The 16,109-nt window shown below is 42.7% G+C and overlaps 1 protein-coding gene across 1 annotated transcript in view; it reads right to left on the bottom strand.

The window, feature by feature from the left end:
* mrpl23 (mitochondrial ribosomal protein L23) overlaps positions 1–9,855 on the bottom strand; it is a 37,844-nt gene extending 27,989 nt beyond the window's left edge. Inside the window, exons 1-2 of the mRNA XM_084555873.1 lie at positions 9,580–9,855; positions 8,162–8,284 (exon numbers count right to left, since the gene is read on the bottom strand). Of these exons, the coding sequence (XP_084411999.1) occupies positions 8,162–8,284; positions 9,580–9,599 (143 nt within the window). The 5' untranslated portion in view covers positions 9,600–9,855. The remainder of the gene's footprint in view (positions 1–8,161; positions 8,285–9,579) is intronic.
* Between the last annotated feature and the right edge of the window lie 6,254 nt (positions 9,856–16,109).

Genomic DNA, 16,109 nt, shown 5'->3' with positions numbered 1-16,109 from the left:
GCTCCATTTGAACCCACCTCCCTCCATAACCCCCCTCTCGCAGTGTGTCTGTGTGCCAGAGGGCTGTGAAGCAGAGCGGAGTGACCAGGGGTACTTGAGATCAAGAGAGGAAGAAAGAGTGATTGCGCTGAGAAGCGGGTTTTCCTAGAAAGCAGGGGCGGGGAATTGGAAGAGAGGAAAGTGGCTTTGGGACTATGAGGTCTCTTCTGGATCATTAGCAGAGGAACACTGATCCTGATTAATGAGGAGAACGTTTGCTAAATCCCTACCGCTTTTACCACTCCGATTATCCAGCCAGCACAAACAAAGAGACAGTATGTATGAATCAAGCCAAAGCACAGAAACGTCTATTAGTCTGCTAAGGACACCCATGCACGTACAAATATTCTTAGTGAATGGGTATGAACAAGCAAATGACAACCAAAGAACCGTCACACATAAGAATCATTAATTACCTGATATGTCCTAAAATGACATCTGCACCTCCTCCCTCAGTAAAAAAATCCAGATTCTTTGAAAATATATTTTGACTGTAAGCTTAGCTCAGCTGTCGGGTAGAAGATGAATTCTACATCACTAAAAGACTGATCATGTTTTTGAATCAAACGGATACGAGCGGCCTTTCAGACAAGGACTGGCTTCCAAATCACTTGTGATATTCCTAAATTATGCTCGGGTACACCCCTACAACTGGCCTCTAGTATCAACCTCTGAACATGCATCAAAGACCAATTGAAAAGACAGAGAAAAACATTATAAAATGTAGGAAGCTCTTAGCAAGCTCTTAAATGTAGCAAGCAGACACTAGGTGGATAACCTGCATTAGCAAGGTACTCTCATGCGCAGTTTTCAATGACAATGGCTGAGGCTGAAGATAAGACGCAGTTGGCCAAAGAAGCTGATGGCAGCAGAAAAAAAGACACAAAAACAGCAGCACCATCATCTCATAACTGACAAAACATGGCACCTGTGCCAGCGGATACTAGACTTTCTCAGTGCACGCCCACAGAAGATCAGACTTGGTCTCCACACCTCAACAACCCTAACCCTCAGCACGGGAGCGCCTCAAGGTTGTGTGCTCAGTCCTCTCCTCTACGCCCTGTACACCCATGACTGCATGCCTCTCCACCCCGCAAATAGAATCATCAAATTCAAATGACAACACAACGGTGGTGGTGCTAATCTCAAATAGCACCTCTATCTCTATAGAGATGACGTATACAATCTCACTCAGTGGTGTGAGCATAACAACCTCTCTCTGAACATTAATAAAACCAAAGAAATCGTCATTGATTTCAGGCGACGTCAAGGGAAGCTCAGGCTACTGGAAATAGGGGGAGTAGAAGTGGAGAGGTGCCTAGTTTTAAATTTCTGGGGGTCAACATCTGTGAGGACCTTAAGAGGACTCAACTGCTAGAGTCAAGAAGGCTCAACAGAGACTTTACTTCCTCAGAACACAGAGGAAGGCCCATCTGCCCAGAAAACTGATGCAGTCTTGCTACTGCCGCTCGATAGGAAGTATTTTAACATACTGTCTGATTTGGGAACTGTTCAGAGGGTAATAAAAACTGCCCAGGGCATCATTGGTATCCCACTGCCACCTCTGGAGACATTTACCAGTCCAGATAGTGCAGCAGGGCCTGTAACATTGTAAAAGACATCACACATCCTTTCCATCACTTGTTCACTCTGCTACCCTCTGGAAGACGGTACAGGTCACTTAAGACACGCACAGCTACACTCAAGAACAGTTTCTATCCAACAGCCATCACTGCACTGAACTCTGTTTCCCCTCTACCCCTCCCCTCTGCAAAATCATCTTCAATGTCACTTTAGACTAAGCACTTTATATTTATAATGAGTGGGTATGTGCACGGGTGAGGCAGGAAGTGTAAGGGTTTGTGGATGCAGAGCCTATATATGGGGTCGGGGACAGTGGGTGGGGTGTAATTTATGTTACCGTTTCTGTCTTTTGTGTCTTCTAAGGAGAGTCATTGTAATTTCGTTGCATGTGACATGCAATGACAATAAAAGCTTTCTGATTTTGATTCAATAGGACTCAGGTACACCTATGTGCGGGTTGGAAAACTCTGTTTAAAAGCGGTCTAAATGGGAGACGGGCAGCCAAAAAGTATTCCCTCTGAGGTGCTGTAGGCCCATGAGTCAAAATGAGAAATATTTCCCTCTAACAAATTAATTGCAAAAGGGCTGGAAATCACAACAAGGCTGTTTGTTTGCAGGCAACCGTGAAGCATGGTGGATATTTGGCGCATTTGAGAATAATGCTGAGAAGTGCCGGTAGACGTTCATCTATTTCACAACCATCACAGAGATGTTTGTTATTGCCAACATTCATTCTGCAGAATGGCAACAACCTCAAGCATATAGTGATTTACCCACAGATCCATCAAGAATTACCTTCAGTGAGAAAAAGAACAGAGAGTCCTTCAACAAATGGTATTCCCACCAACGGACCGCAATCTCATCATTGCGTCAGTTTGGGTTAAGACACAAACCATTTAAGTCCTAAGAAAAAACTGTTTTCTTCCAAGTTTTTCGAGGTGATTTATCTAACGTACCAGCCAAATACATTAAAAGCAGTATTCACATTTACTTTGGGCTGTTTTAAACACAAAGGGTGGCCTCCAAATATTGATTACGCTCAGTCTTCCCATGTTTATTGGAGTTTACATGAAATTAATTGATACACAAAACTATTCACGGCGCAATTTTTTTAAATATTTTTTTCCCATGTACCTAAAACATTTGCACAATACTAGATATTCATGTAACACCCACAGACACATATAAATACTATGCACTACAGTTACAGGGGTTACTTTAAATAGCATTTTCTTCTCAATACATGATTCCTATCTTAGCTACAAACTAGAATTCAGTCTGAGAGAAAGCCTTGGGCTGAAAGCTGAGGAGAAAATGTCAAGTTAAGCGTGTACATAAACAAGGCTAAACTTAGACAAAGGGCGTGGTGTCTCCAACAGTGATGCAGGCAGCATCTGATCATCATCCCAGTATAAACACCCATCTGACTCCACAAGCTAACCTTTAACACTTCTGCCTCTCAGGAAGAATGAAAACCTTTCTCCAGCAACTGCTAAGGCTAAGGGCATCGTTCCTCAGCAACTGGTATATATTTATATGCAAACACACATGCTACAAAGATTCCTCGGCCAAGATGATGAAAGAACTCCAAACACAAAACCTAGAAGGGCATCGGATGACGCAGACGATGGATTAGATTCAATTATGGTGCGTTGTTGCCAAGCAGGTTTAAAGCAGGCACACAGGCTTCATTGTCAGAAAACAATTTAAAAAGTGATATTGTTCGGCCTTGATGCAAAACCTAAATCTAATATCATGTGATGTTTGAAGAAACAGGGGCTTGACGCATGGATGACATAAACAGATTAAACTTGATGCCTTTGTCGTGGCCGCTGTGACAGAATTGTTTGTGTGTGACAATATAGCAGATTCGTCAATCTGCAGATTAGCCCGCACAGCCCCAGTCAGCTGCTTTCAAATGTAATCCCTCCCCTGCAATGAATCCACATGTTCCTGGATATTTCCTATTCTTAAATGCGGGCTAACCTACACTGAGCCGGGAAGATTAGGAGTATCAGTTCCCGTAGTTTAAGGCGGTCCATTTACACCTGCGCTCCGAAAGCATATGAGAGAAGTAGGTGAAAGGGCGCAGTTGGAGACGTCCGAGACAGGACAGAGGCAGCTTTGACAGCGTTTGACAATGATGCATTCTCAAAGCTCAGACACGACTGCATGCCACTAATGTGCTAGTGCTAAAAGAACGTCTGCCAGGTGAACGGGTGGTGCCTCTGTGCTACACGGAGGTTGGACTTTATAGCTGCACCCACTCGCAATGATGAAGAACACAAAAATAATAAAACAACAAATACTGACTAAAACTGATTTCGCATCAAAAACGACGCTAATGAAGCGTATCTCCTCGTCCCTCACATTATTTCCTGCGCATCTTGAACGCACATTTCTTGGTTTCCTTGCCTCAGCACATCAGACAGACTGATGTAGACCCTTTTATCTGGTTAGCTAGAAAACAGTTGGTTGAGCTGCGGCGAAAGCGGGCAACTGAATAAATGTTATGTGAAAAACGATGTTGATCCGATGGCTTTGTTTTATCTTTGATTAGATCATCATGGTGATTCATGTCGGAAGAATGGTGTGTGCACTCCACTGTATAAACCGAATTCCATGCACGTCAATATACATTTGTAATTAGGTGATTCCATTCTTAGGTTCGCTCAAGACTTCCCAAGGCTCGTCTTCCATGCTTTAAGATGAAATTTACTTTATATAGGAATGATTCAGTGACCATCGGGGTTCTTGTGGCTACCATGAATCCTTCTTAGAAAGGTTGCTTGTTTTAGCAACTTGACTTGGCAAACCACTGGAAGGCCTTTAATGTGGCTCCTCGTTTGATTGAAAATGGGCTGAATCTACTTTGAGGCTTTTCATAGGGCATTTTTTTGGTTGACAGATTACCTATAAGACTTACCAGGGAATGGAAAAGAAGGGGATGCAGATACACATAGAGGAGATGGAGAGTTGCAGGCAACAGGAGCTCACTGCAGTTTGGAGCAATCTCATTCCCTCAACACAACATCTTAATCCAACTGGCCTCTTTTTCCTGTAACTTACATCATGTTGCCACGAAAAAAAACATTTATAAAAACGGGAACTGCCAAACCTCACTTAAGTTGACACAGATTTCTTAATTTGCTGACAGAATCCACGGTCTGTCAACATCAGTTAACACTGTAAAATTATATAATGATACAAATGGAAAATATTATGATGATATACCTGCCAAACGCAGGAAGAAAAAAAAAAAAAAAAAAAAAAGAGGAGAAATAGTGCCAAAGAGGGCAACTTTAACCGACAATCTAAGGTTTCAAATGAGCAGGAGCGCTCAGCAACTGAAATGTGTCGCCTTCTTGACATGTTCAACACGCAAAGGTTACCTTTATACACACATTACAGGGTAAACGTTGATGGTACACCGAGCAGTTCATACACACAAACTTCAAAGAACATTGTGTAAGAGTGGCTTAGCGGTGAGAATGAAACAGGAGAGTTTGTTTTCTGCGCAGATGAAAGGCGAAAGAAAGCCGCTCCTCATTGTCGGCCTACCCATTGTCAGGTTTGGGTTGAAAAACGCACACTCTCCACTTTAACCCTCCCATCCACACAGACAATGCATGCAAAAGAAGTTGCTCAACACTAAGTATCAAGATCATAATAGTGGACTTAGTTTAGAGGGAGAGCCATTGAGGAACCTGAGACTTTTGGAGAGAAGAGACAGTTGAGAAGTTGAGAGTATAAGAGCAGCGTGTGAAGGATTACATTTATTGTTCGGGTTTTGGTCTGACAATAGAACAGAAATAGATCAAAGACCAGGTCATCGTGAGTCACTAAACTCCATACAGAGAAACGGGTCAATAGAGTCAGTTATACACATCTGCTGGCTGGCTAAATTACTTCATATGAGATTAACTGAGGTTAATTCCCACACAAATGACCCAGTTTCCATGTGTTTATTAAATGGAACAGGTGAACAGAAACAGTGAGTGACTGCTGTAGACATCATAACTTAGTACAGCCCAACAGGTGCTGAACAGTTGTCAGATTGGAAAAGACATTGTGAGCTTCTGTGTGAGAGGGTCAGTTTGTTCAAGTCTGATTACAGTGAGAAACCGCAGCACGGTCTGGTTTCATAGTTATTAGTCTGCATAGCATGAAACGTGACTGAGTAGTGGATTGAACACAAAATTCAATGGCGTGTTCATTTCTTTGTGTGCGTGTGTGTCAGTACTGGCACATGGCCATGCCAGGTGAGGTAGAAGAGGTGTGTGTGGGTGTAAAATAGAAATTTGATGATGTTCTAGAGCAGAGAGGGAATACTTACATAGCACAAAAGGTTTGAGAACAATCAAAAAGGCAAACAAACACTTCCCTCTAGCAGGCGAAAAGAGAATTACCAGAGAACACAGCCCAGGTGTCTCAAACAACAAGTGCCAAAAAGGGATTGGTTTTGGACACGCAGCAAAGTGTTTAAGAAAAGCACAATAAACAGCCGAGTCCAGGGTGGGACAGAGCGTAAGAACAGAGGAGGACATGCGCAGATGCTAAGCAAGTGAGCGATACCGCAGGCAAGCATGAAAACTAGAAGCAAGAGAAACAACTAAGGGCTATCCAGCTCCCAGGTGTCATCGAGATAAAGGCCAGCTTGTGTTATTGCCCTGAGAACACCAACATCACCGCTTCTCATTAACAGCTGCTCGGCTCTGCAATTTACCCACGCTTACACCGCCTACCCCCGAGAATCATAACTACAACAGCTTTCACTGCCACAATGACTCAGACTTATCAATAAGCTGAGAGTGGGAGTGATATTTGGATTGTGTCATTGTGTCCCTGTGCGTGACTATTTACTACATTGTTGGCACTAAAAGCAAAAAAACATAAATAAAAATATGACAGTGTCCCAAGCATACACCGAGGCCCCAGCAGCGTATCAATCAGCAACCCACCTCTCACAGGCATCAAAGACCGCAAGTAAAAAAAAAAAAAAAGAAAACCTTACACACCCTTATAAACACACACGCACCCTGCATTTACCCACTTTTGTGCATATATACACAAAGACACACACCATTCTCACAAACTGACTCACCCACACTCGCATGCATGCACACACACACACACATACACACACAATTACATAAGCACCCTAGGAGTTTGGCAGACAAGACGCAAAAATCGGAGTGGGAGGCCAGGCACCTGGATGAACAGATTATGGTCTAAAACCCACCAGAGACACATAGATGATCTGCCTCAAACTTCAATTTTTCTCCCCACTGTGGGCTCTGGGCCTCTCATCGCCTGAGGAGCACTGCTAACCTCAGTGACCTTGGCTCGCAGAGGCAGTCAAAATCAGCTCATCACAACTGAGTGCTGACTGGTGAGGACCTCCTGTTGCGTTATATGACAGCACATGCGTCGTCCAAACCCACCAAACTCAGACCAACGTGTACAATACATACAGTACACTGCTATTGAGTTCTGTGGGTGCATCAAAGGGGCATTGACGTGCAAATTCAGGAGAAAAGTGGTGTAATATGTGGCAAACTCCACGGGACACGAGTCCTGGAGAAAGATCAAGAACATTCAGCTTTTACTTTCTGTGTAGACACTGGCTCTACTGGGTGACTAATGTCTGACGTCTTGCTGTCCATAACTTGGCCTGAACTTCCACTGCAGAGACAAACAAAAACACTAGACTTCGACTCCCACGTCACTCCCCATGACAGCCTATCGCAAGTCATTATTGCACCTAATCTCATTAAAGGAGCCATGAGGTGGTACAAACTGTGTACACTGTTGAGGACAGATGTCTCTGTTTTCGGTTCTTGAGGCTGCCACGCCACCTGGTGGCCACGAGACCCAACTCCAGGTACAAATTAGTGGTATTACTAATGTCTAACAAGAGCGTCAACAGATACTAGAGACGCTGAATTAGCATGTCGGAAATGTTCTAAATCTGGCCTGAAATAGTGTTTGCTAAAAGCTACAGAAAATAAAGTAGTATCTTAACAGGACAATCAAATGAATGAAATTACATTATTTATTGGCCCTTCTATACAATTACATCATCGTATCAGGACCATTGTAGTGCTGTAGTTGAATATATATAACAAACAAAAATGGAAGGTGAGGTTAAAAATATATTAGTCTCTGTAAACTGATATAATCTAATGTACAAACATATTACTAACATACCTCTTTTGTGTCACAAACACCTTTGTAACAACAGGAAAAGTTACAGATTGAGACAAATATCATCTGCAAACAATCAACTTCTCATTCATAGTTTCCTAATCAATGACAAATGAACTTCTATCAGCCTATGTGCAAGGTGGACTTTGCACTGACACATATTAGTCATATTTGTGCAGAGAACAGTCATTGCTTTTTGCTGGCATCATATGCAGTACAGTGCACTTACCTGAAGATTTTGAGGCCGTGGATGCAAGCAACGCTCACGTCACATGACAACACACAAAATGTCCAAAACAATGACAGAAGACGTTTAAAGCAAAACACTTACTCCATTGGGACGCGAAACTGGACAGTATCAGGAGGCTGCTCCTTCCCCGGCCTCACTAAAGTCAGGAACCAGTTGGGTCTGAAGAGCCTCAGCTGGGGGTTACCCAACTGGTAAAGAGGGTACCTGAGAGAATGTTAAGATACTGTTACAATCCATTTTAGCAGGGAAATATTATTGCTGCACGACTTTGTATATTTGCTGCTTGGTGGTGCCCATGAAATGTACAGTGGCTCTAAAAGTCAGCTTTTTACCCAAAAAGATGTGGAATATTTCGTATCTCTTCATGCAAGTGTCAAGCTCACTGGAAAGCACAAAATGATATATTTTGGATTTCTATTTGGTGGCCTAGGCGGAACAGTGGAGTGGTGGTTTGCACTGATGCCTCACAGGTTCCAGGTTTGAATCCAGGCCAACTGTGGCCTTTCTGTGTGGAGTCTACATGGTCTCCCTGTGTCTGCGTGGGTTCTCTCCAGGTACTCCAGCTTCCTCCCACCATCCAAAGACATGCTCGTTAGGTTAACTGGTGATCCTAAATTGGCCGTAGGTGTGCATGTGAGTGTAGATGGTTGTCTGTCTCTCTGTGTTAGCCCTGAGATAGACTTGGTGACCCTGCCTCTCGCCAAATGACAGCTGGGATAGGCTCCAGCCCCCCCACCCTGCGACCCTTCACAGGACAAGCAGTTACAGAAGATGAATGAATGACTAAATGTTTGGCGGCCATGCAAAAGAGAGGGATTTTTTCATATTTGATTAAGAACGAAAACTAGAATGAAAAAACACTGCATAAAGAACATATTTTAAGCGCTGGACTAACCTTGGCGAGATTCAAAATATGAAGTTGCGTGCACAGTTTTCTTGTAACTACAGTAGGGCATTGTTTACACTACATCATATGTTACCTTCAAATGAAATAGTTTTAATTTATATGGTACCACTGTTCGTTTCTGATCATATATCTGCCCTTGTGTTTTACCCTTTTATATTTCACAGCAGCATCTCTAAAGAGGTATTTCCAAACATAGATTAAATCACCAATTAACAATTATTATTGAGCCAATGCCTAGACATGTAACTTGCTTCTCCATTTACAGACCATTACAAGTACGGTTAACGGTACTGGTTTGTTTTTAGCATTAGCATACTGTTAGCTACGCCTTTGTAGAGCCCCGTTCATTTAATAACAGTAAGCACAATAAGTAGAAACTGGAAAGTTGCTGGTAATGTATAAAACGACAACACCGTGGGGTAATAGCTACATTCAGACATTCATAACAGTATAGCTGAAAGCCTGAGACACGCTAACCATAGGAGGCAGGTTATGCTAGGTTATTAAACTGCCAGAGAAGGAGGCTAACTGTGATGTATTATTTAACTAAAGAGTCGCTAGAAATATTTTTTAAATATCAGCTGATACTCACAGTAGTCTTGTTACTGGCATCGCTAGGACGGTTTGTTGAAAGACATACGCTGCTGCAGTTTGTGTTTTGTAGTTTTTCAAGGTTGTCAAGTGCTACACGTGCATGCTTTTACTTCCGGGAACAATTATCTTGCGCAAGCGCAGTGGATTTGCTCCGTGCCCTTGAAGGAGAGTTCATGAGAGTTGGGAATGGCAGCCTGTTTGAAATCCAAACACATTGTGAATTAGAGGTACATTTTTGAAATTATCTTTTTAATTTAATCTAAAGCATGTTTATACAAATCCACATGCACAATATATTTGACTACATGGGGAAAAAAACATACATTAGAGGAGGATAAAGATGTATACATGCATAAACAAACTCTGAATACTGATTATGAGCGTATATAAATGGGTTATTGTGCCAGATATTTAACTGACAATGATCAGTTTTCTTTTGGATTAGATTCTTTAATCTCCTCTTATTATTACAAGGCGTGTAATCTTTTTCAGAATGGGTTTTCATTTTGGGCCTTTGCTGCGAGTATTTTCTCAAGGCACATGTGATAAGGCAGCAGCAGAGGGAGACTTCGTCCCATCTGTGCTTCAGACCTCTGTGCCTCACCTCACTGGTGTGATGTGCCTGCAGAGGGTAAGAATGACTGAAGGCCCCCTGAGTGGAACATGAGTCCCTGGCTCAGCTGGTTCAGACTTGGCAGGAAATGGACCACACTGACAGCCTACACTGTGCCCGGGAGGGAAGTTTCCATCAGTTAAGATGCCATAGAGTGGGTGTATGTGTGTGCAGATGGTGCTGGAGGGGCAGTCAGGCATTTTATTATTATGCGGTAAGAGTTGACGCTTTTGTCACACTGCAACAGAATGCCCTGTCGTCCCTAAAGTCATCTAGTTGAGCTTCTTTTTTTTTCTTTTTTTTTCTGTGTGGATCATAAATGTTTGGTACCATTGAGTTCATTGGTTGTTTACTTGTTTGCTGCTTTGGAACTGGTTCATCTGACAGCTGATATGAGAGTGAGAGAGTCATAAAGGAGGCGAGCCAGAGGTGGGAAGGTTACGCTCAAAACATATAGTGTAATGTCTACTGGCCACTGGTTATTACACGTTACAATATCAGATGGTTCGATAGAATAAAACATTAAGGTAAATTGAATTCCATTAACTCTAAAATACATTAGATTCATTCACAAGACAGATTTATACATTCACTCAGAGTGTTTACTAAAGTAAGGACCCTGATGTGCAAATGGTTCCCGTAAGGTTGTGTTATTGTTTACGTACGACTGAAGAGTCATTTTTTATTTTTATTTATTTGTGATTTAACGATTGCTACTTGAAATGCACGGATCAACCAGAAATGTAATGTTCCCTCTCTTCATCACTATCGTATGCAGCTTGTAAACGCTGTAAACACTCTACATCCCTTCGCTAAAGGGTCATATTTCCAGAAATATAAACTCATGTATCATCAGCTATCGGTATGAAAAGAATTATAAACATGCTGCAAGGCCGGATAACACCTGGACAGATGAGGCAACTTGGCTTGCTCTTCAGCCCCTTAGGGATCTCATATACCCCAATATTAGTGTGTGGCAAGAAATGCATGGTAAATGTTTTGAAATCAAAAACATTGAAGCATTTCTTTTTAATTGTGAACATGGAACATGCCAGTTTCAGTATTACCAAATCCCGAGACTCTGCTCTGCAGTGGTCCCTTGCAAGCTGAGTCTATAGCTTTAATATTATGATATTCTATTCTAATTGACATTGGTTTTATACGGCAAATATCCCTGAATCACATAATGGCATCATAATCCAATAATTATTAGTTCCCACACAAACAAATTAAACAAGTATTTGTGAAAACAAAAAGTGCCTTTTGAGGTATATTAAGAAATGCATACAGTATATTAGCAAATAGCCAAATATGATCTGCTTTGCTTGTATGATTAATTATATAAAAAAAAATAACATATACAGTGGATGATCTATCACTTACATATCTTGCAGAAAGGCATTTGTTTGCATTTGTTATGCATATAAAATCTATCACTCTTATCTCTCTCTTGGCCCGGGAACGGGAGCTTTCTTTGGGTGCAGTATAAATGTCTGAAGCCATTACCTCTGTTTGGGTGCCAATGTTTAGCGAACCCTCTCGCCAGCGCAGAGCAGGACAGATCTAAGGGGAGCGTAGGTCGCTCGCAACACGAACCGACGCAGCTCTCAGCCAAAGGTCTGGTCTCACACTGTTGTCCAGCTCTGCCATTTATAGATGCGACTCAAGCCCGTTCGTTCATGCACACATTTGGGCTATTTTATGGAAAATAAAACTGTATTATCTAATTCCAGCGGTTGCCATAAGAACACAGACCTAATTAATGGGGTTTTATCGCTTGTCAAATGACTTGGCACGACCTTGCGATCGCTCTGCTGCTCTCATTAATTTTTAAAATGTTGCTCACTTTTGTTTATGGTGCAGTTTTGCAGATGTCAGATTCTCTTTATTTGGTATCGGCTGCTTAACTGACAGGCCTTTATGGCTACAGTACGATAACTGGTGTGTGATGCACTCATGCACATAGTCTTTCGCACAGATAACACAGTATGCTCCGTCGGTGCTACTCATTTTCATTCAGACACTAACTGTATCTTTGATATAGGTGTGTTCGCGTGAGTGAGAAAGAGAGAGTGAAGAGGAGAGGGTTCAGGTCTGGGGCAGTGGAAAGTGTGTGACAGAACAAAAAGGGGAGAAAGCACTGGTGGAGGAGGGAGTGCTCTAGCAGGAGAGGTGGATAGACGGAAAGAGTTGGGTCTACAGTGGGATTGTCCCGCCAAACTCGGGCACTGGGGCCGCATGGAAACTTTCCCCCTCTAACTCTCAGGCAGTCATAAGAGAAGTCGTCGGTATTGAATAACCTAGAGAAGAAGAAGAAGAAAAAAAAAAAAGAGAGACGGTAAATTGGAGATGCAGACATGAAGATGGAAAAGTTTGTCAGCTGAAGTGAATAGTTTTGTAAGAGGATCCGCTGTTTGAGTGTTTCCTGAAGCCACTGTAGCCTTCCTTAGAGAATGGACGCTATTCTTCCTCAAATATGTGACAACTTGAATTTTTAAAAAAAATCCAAAATCCACCTACTACAATCAACACCTCACGTACTGCAAGGTGACAATGCAGCTAGAGTTGCAAGACCGAAGACAAAGAGAGCAATGAATGAGCGTCTAGACGTCTAGAATCAATTCAGCTGTGGCAGGGACTACGTTTTGCTATGTATGTCGTGCACTGCAGTCAGGGATGAGGCAGGACTGTATCGGGGGAGCCAATTATCATTTTTGGCAGCAGTTGTTTATGAAACCATTCTCATCCTTGGTTGACAATCTGTAGCAGATGTTTCAGAGATATGAGGCAGTGGCTTGTTATCCATCATTCACCGAGCATGTCAGCGTGCACTCGGGTTTTAGCCATGCTGGTGTCGCGGCTTTATGATTAGCACCGTTCTTTGGGTGGCCGTTCCGTCCACCGCTATGGTAAAAGCCAAAATCTAGCGACAGCCACTGGATGAGTTTCAGTTTTTACTCTTCCTGTGATGTTTTAACATCCACCGGAGAGATTGGTGTGATTTACCTGACAGTATCACTTTCCGTAAGATAAATCCTACAGTGACAAAATGAAAAACTATTGATAAAAGCTGACTTTTTATTTAGTGCCAAAATTACCTTTATCTTGTCCTAATTATTACCAAATATTAGCATGCTAACATGCAAAACTGACATGGTACACGTAGTTTAATATGTGTTAGCATGCTAATTTTAGCATTTAGCTTGTGCAACCACTGTGTTCAAGGACAGTTTCTCAAGCTTCTAACATGGCTGCAGACTCTTGGTGGCTAGTTGTGATTAAGAAGAGGAGTCATCAGCAAACTTCAGCAGATTTTTATTGTACTAAAACACTTTACAGTCAAATAAGAAGAATATATAAAGAATAATTGTCCCTTGAGTAGCTGCAAAATGAATCCCAAGAACTTTTCAACTTTCAACTTTCTGTAGCCTGAATGAAGCAGTGACTCCACTTGACACTCCAAACATAAACCATTAGCCCGTCCACCCCACACCTAATTAAACCCTGGCCCCTGTGCCATCAACGCTAAATCAGTGGTCGGAGCTCGTGGCCAGTTCAGGTCAGATTCCTCTGTTTTTTTCACGTCCCATGTTCACACACACAGAGAGAGCGGGTGCATGCCACGCGGCAGTCCTCTGACTATTAATAGCTATAGGCAATTTGGATGGCGAGTAAATTTAGACATTCCCCCCCTGGATGTTCCGTTGTAGTCATCAGCCTGACCTCTGACCCAAGAGCTTGGCTGCCACAGGGCCTGCGTTGAACTTGAAGTTCAGGGGGGAATGAATGCGAGTTTGAACACGCAAACGCTTATTCACCCACAGAGCACGTACAGTACGCATGCACGGATAAACCGTATGATGTGCAACATTTGAAACTGCTTAAGGCCGATATAGCTCTTTGTCACCGAAGATGCTGACCTCATTCATTCACCGTGAGAAAGCCAAGACCATCACATGAGAAAGAGTGACACACTAACCGACTGTGAAGCTTTTTTGTCCCCCACACTCAACGTTGGCACGGGCAGAATATTTGTTTCTCCGCCAAGAATCAATTCACGATCTAGTGTCTGAAATCTTGACACAAAATCATCCCAAAGTCATACACAGATTTCCAGAGGTTTTTAAGTAGACCACACTTGGAATGCTTTAATACGGTAGGGTGCTCACACAGGTTCCCACAGCCTTATCCAGTGTCTCTGCCTCTGCCAGAGTTATGTGATGGATCGGGAGTTGGGGGGGGGGGACTGACACGCATAAACAGGGACAGGGGCAACTGATCTTCAAGGTATGTCAACTGACACTCTTGGGATAGCTGCTACGCTGCACCACGGAGGACTTTAACCTACAAACATAACAACATTGTTCAAGCCATGAGTCCTCTTGTCTTATTTTTGGGTCAGATAAAGTTGTTGTTGGATACCAATAGAGCCATGCTAGAGTGAGAGGCGTGTTGAAATAAATGGACAGTGACACAGAACTGAGATAAATCAACACGAACACGGTGCAGTTTAGGTTTCACAAAGTTATAATTAATGATATGCTTCTGTGAGAGCTGGGAGTTAAACATGTTTTTGTTATTGTACGTCCATGAAGGTGCCAGGTAGTCCAGCTATACTGTGTTGACATCAGTACTTCAGACACAATAGACGTTGACAGTCCGAAGGCCAGCGAATGCCACCTTTGACCAATCGCAGCATCACCCGCTATCCTTGAGGCACCTATAAACACCATTCCTGCCCTCTTGTGATGAATCACAACGCACCCCGAATCCAGCACAGATATTAGCGTTGCCTCGGGATTTGGTTTTTGCTGCACGTGACTCTTCTAGCATGCCTAGAACCTGTCAGTGCCACTATAAATCCAACACGCGTACAACAAGCCAGAGAAATATTTGGCTAAACAACAAGTTGCATGTGACACAGATATAGTCTGTCTCATTCGTTGCACGTTATTTATTAGGGGCTAATTATTTTGCTTTTTTAAGTTCTGAAATTACACGATTGCACATGTGGTTTTCCTGACAACTGAGTCACCTTTCAGTGTTGCAATGTGATGTTTCCATACAGTTTTACGGGGTTGTTGTTGTTGCAGAAGTTGGTAACAGACCATAAACTGTACATAACTGACAATAATAGGAAATATGGATATGAAGAAGTCAATTCTGGAGTAGGCTGTTTGGTGTCAGTCATTTGATTTATTTGGTCTGGACTGGTGCTTTTTTATATTTATATTCTGGGTTCTCAATGGGAACTGGTATAAGATTGGGGGGCGGGGGTCATGTGTTGTAAATACAGCTGATTTGAGTATGAAGTGAAATACAGTTTATGGGTTGCCCAGAGTTCATGGTTTAAAAGGGACTCATCTCAATTTGTGAGCTGGGCAAAACAAACTGTCCAAATCTGTTTAACGTCCACATGCCAGAATGTCCCTGTGTCCAACTCACAGATGGAAGTATTAGTTGACATTTAAAACTGATTTTAACCTTATTGGCCAATTTGATTAATAAGCCTATTAGATAGACCCAATTAAACTAAACGCACGTGACGAGGACATCGCTGATCTATAATATCCCACAGCTCGATCTTTGCACTTGTGGTTTCAATATCAGTACGAGACGTCACCCTTTAATTAAATTAAAATGTTAAACACCGCTGAATCTAATTTGGATGGGGCATGACATGTGCCCGGAGCTTGCCATGTCCAATTGGCGCCCCTCGCCGTCTACCAAACCACCAGATGACAAGCCTGCACAGTCTTTACGCACGGAGAGCGCACGGAGAGTTTTTGCGAGCACGCATGGGGGTCCCTCCCTTCCACGCCGCCCGTGGCCTCCTCACCCCGGCGGGCTTCTCCAAGACTCTGCCAAACCCTCCTGATCCCCCATTTCCCTCTCTCTACCTTTCCCCTGAAGAA

Source organism: Chelon labrosus (genome assembly GCF_963514085.1).
Source record: "Chelon labrosus genome assembly, chromosome: 11".
NCBI classification, from domain to species: Eukaryota; Metazoa; Chordata; class Actinopteri; order Mugiliformes; family Mugilidae; genus Chelon; species Chelon labrosus.
Note: the sequence above shows the minus strand (reverse complement) of the source record. Positions and strands in the feature narration are given on the sequence as shown.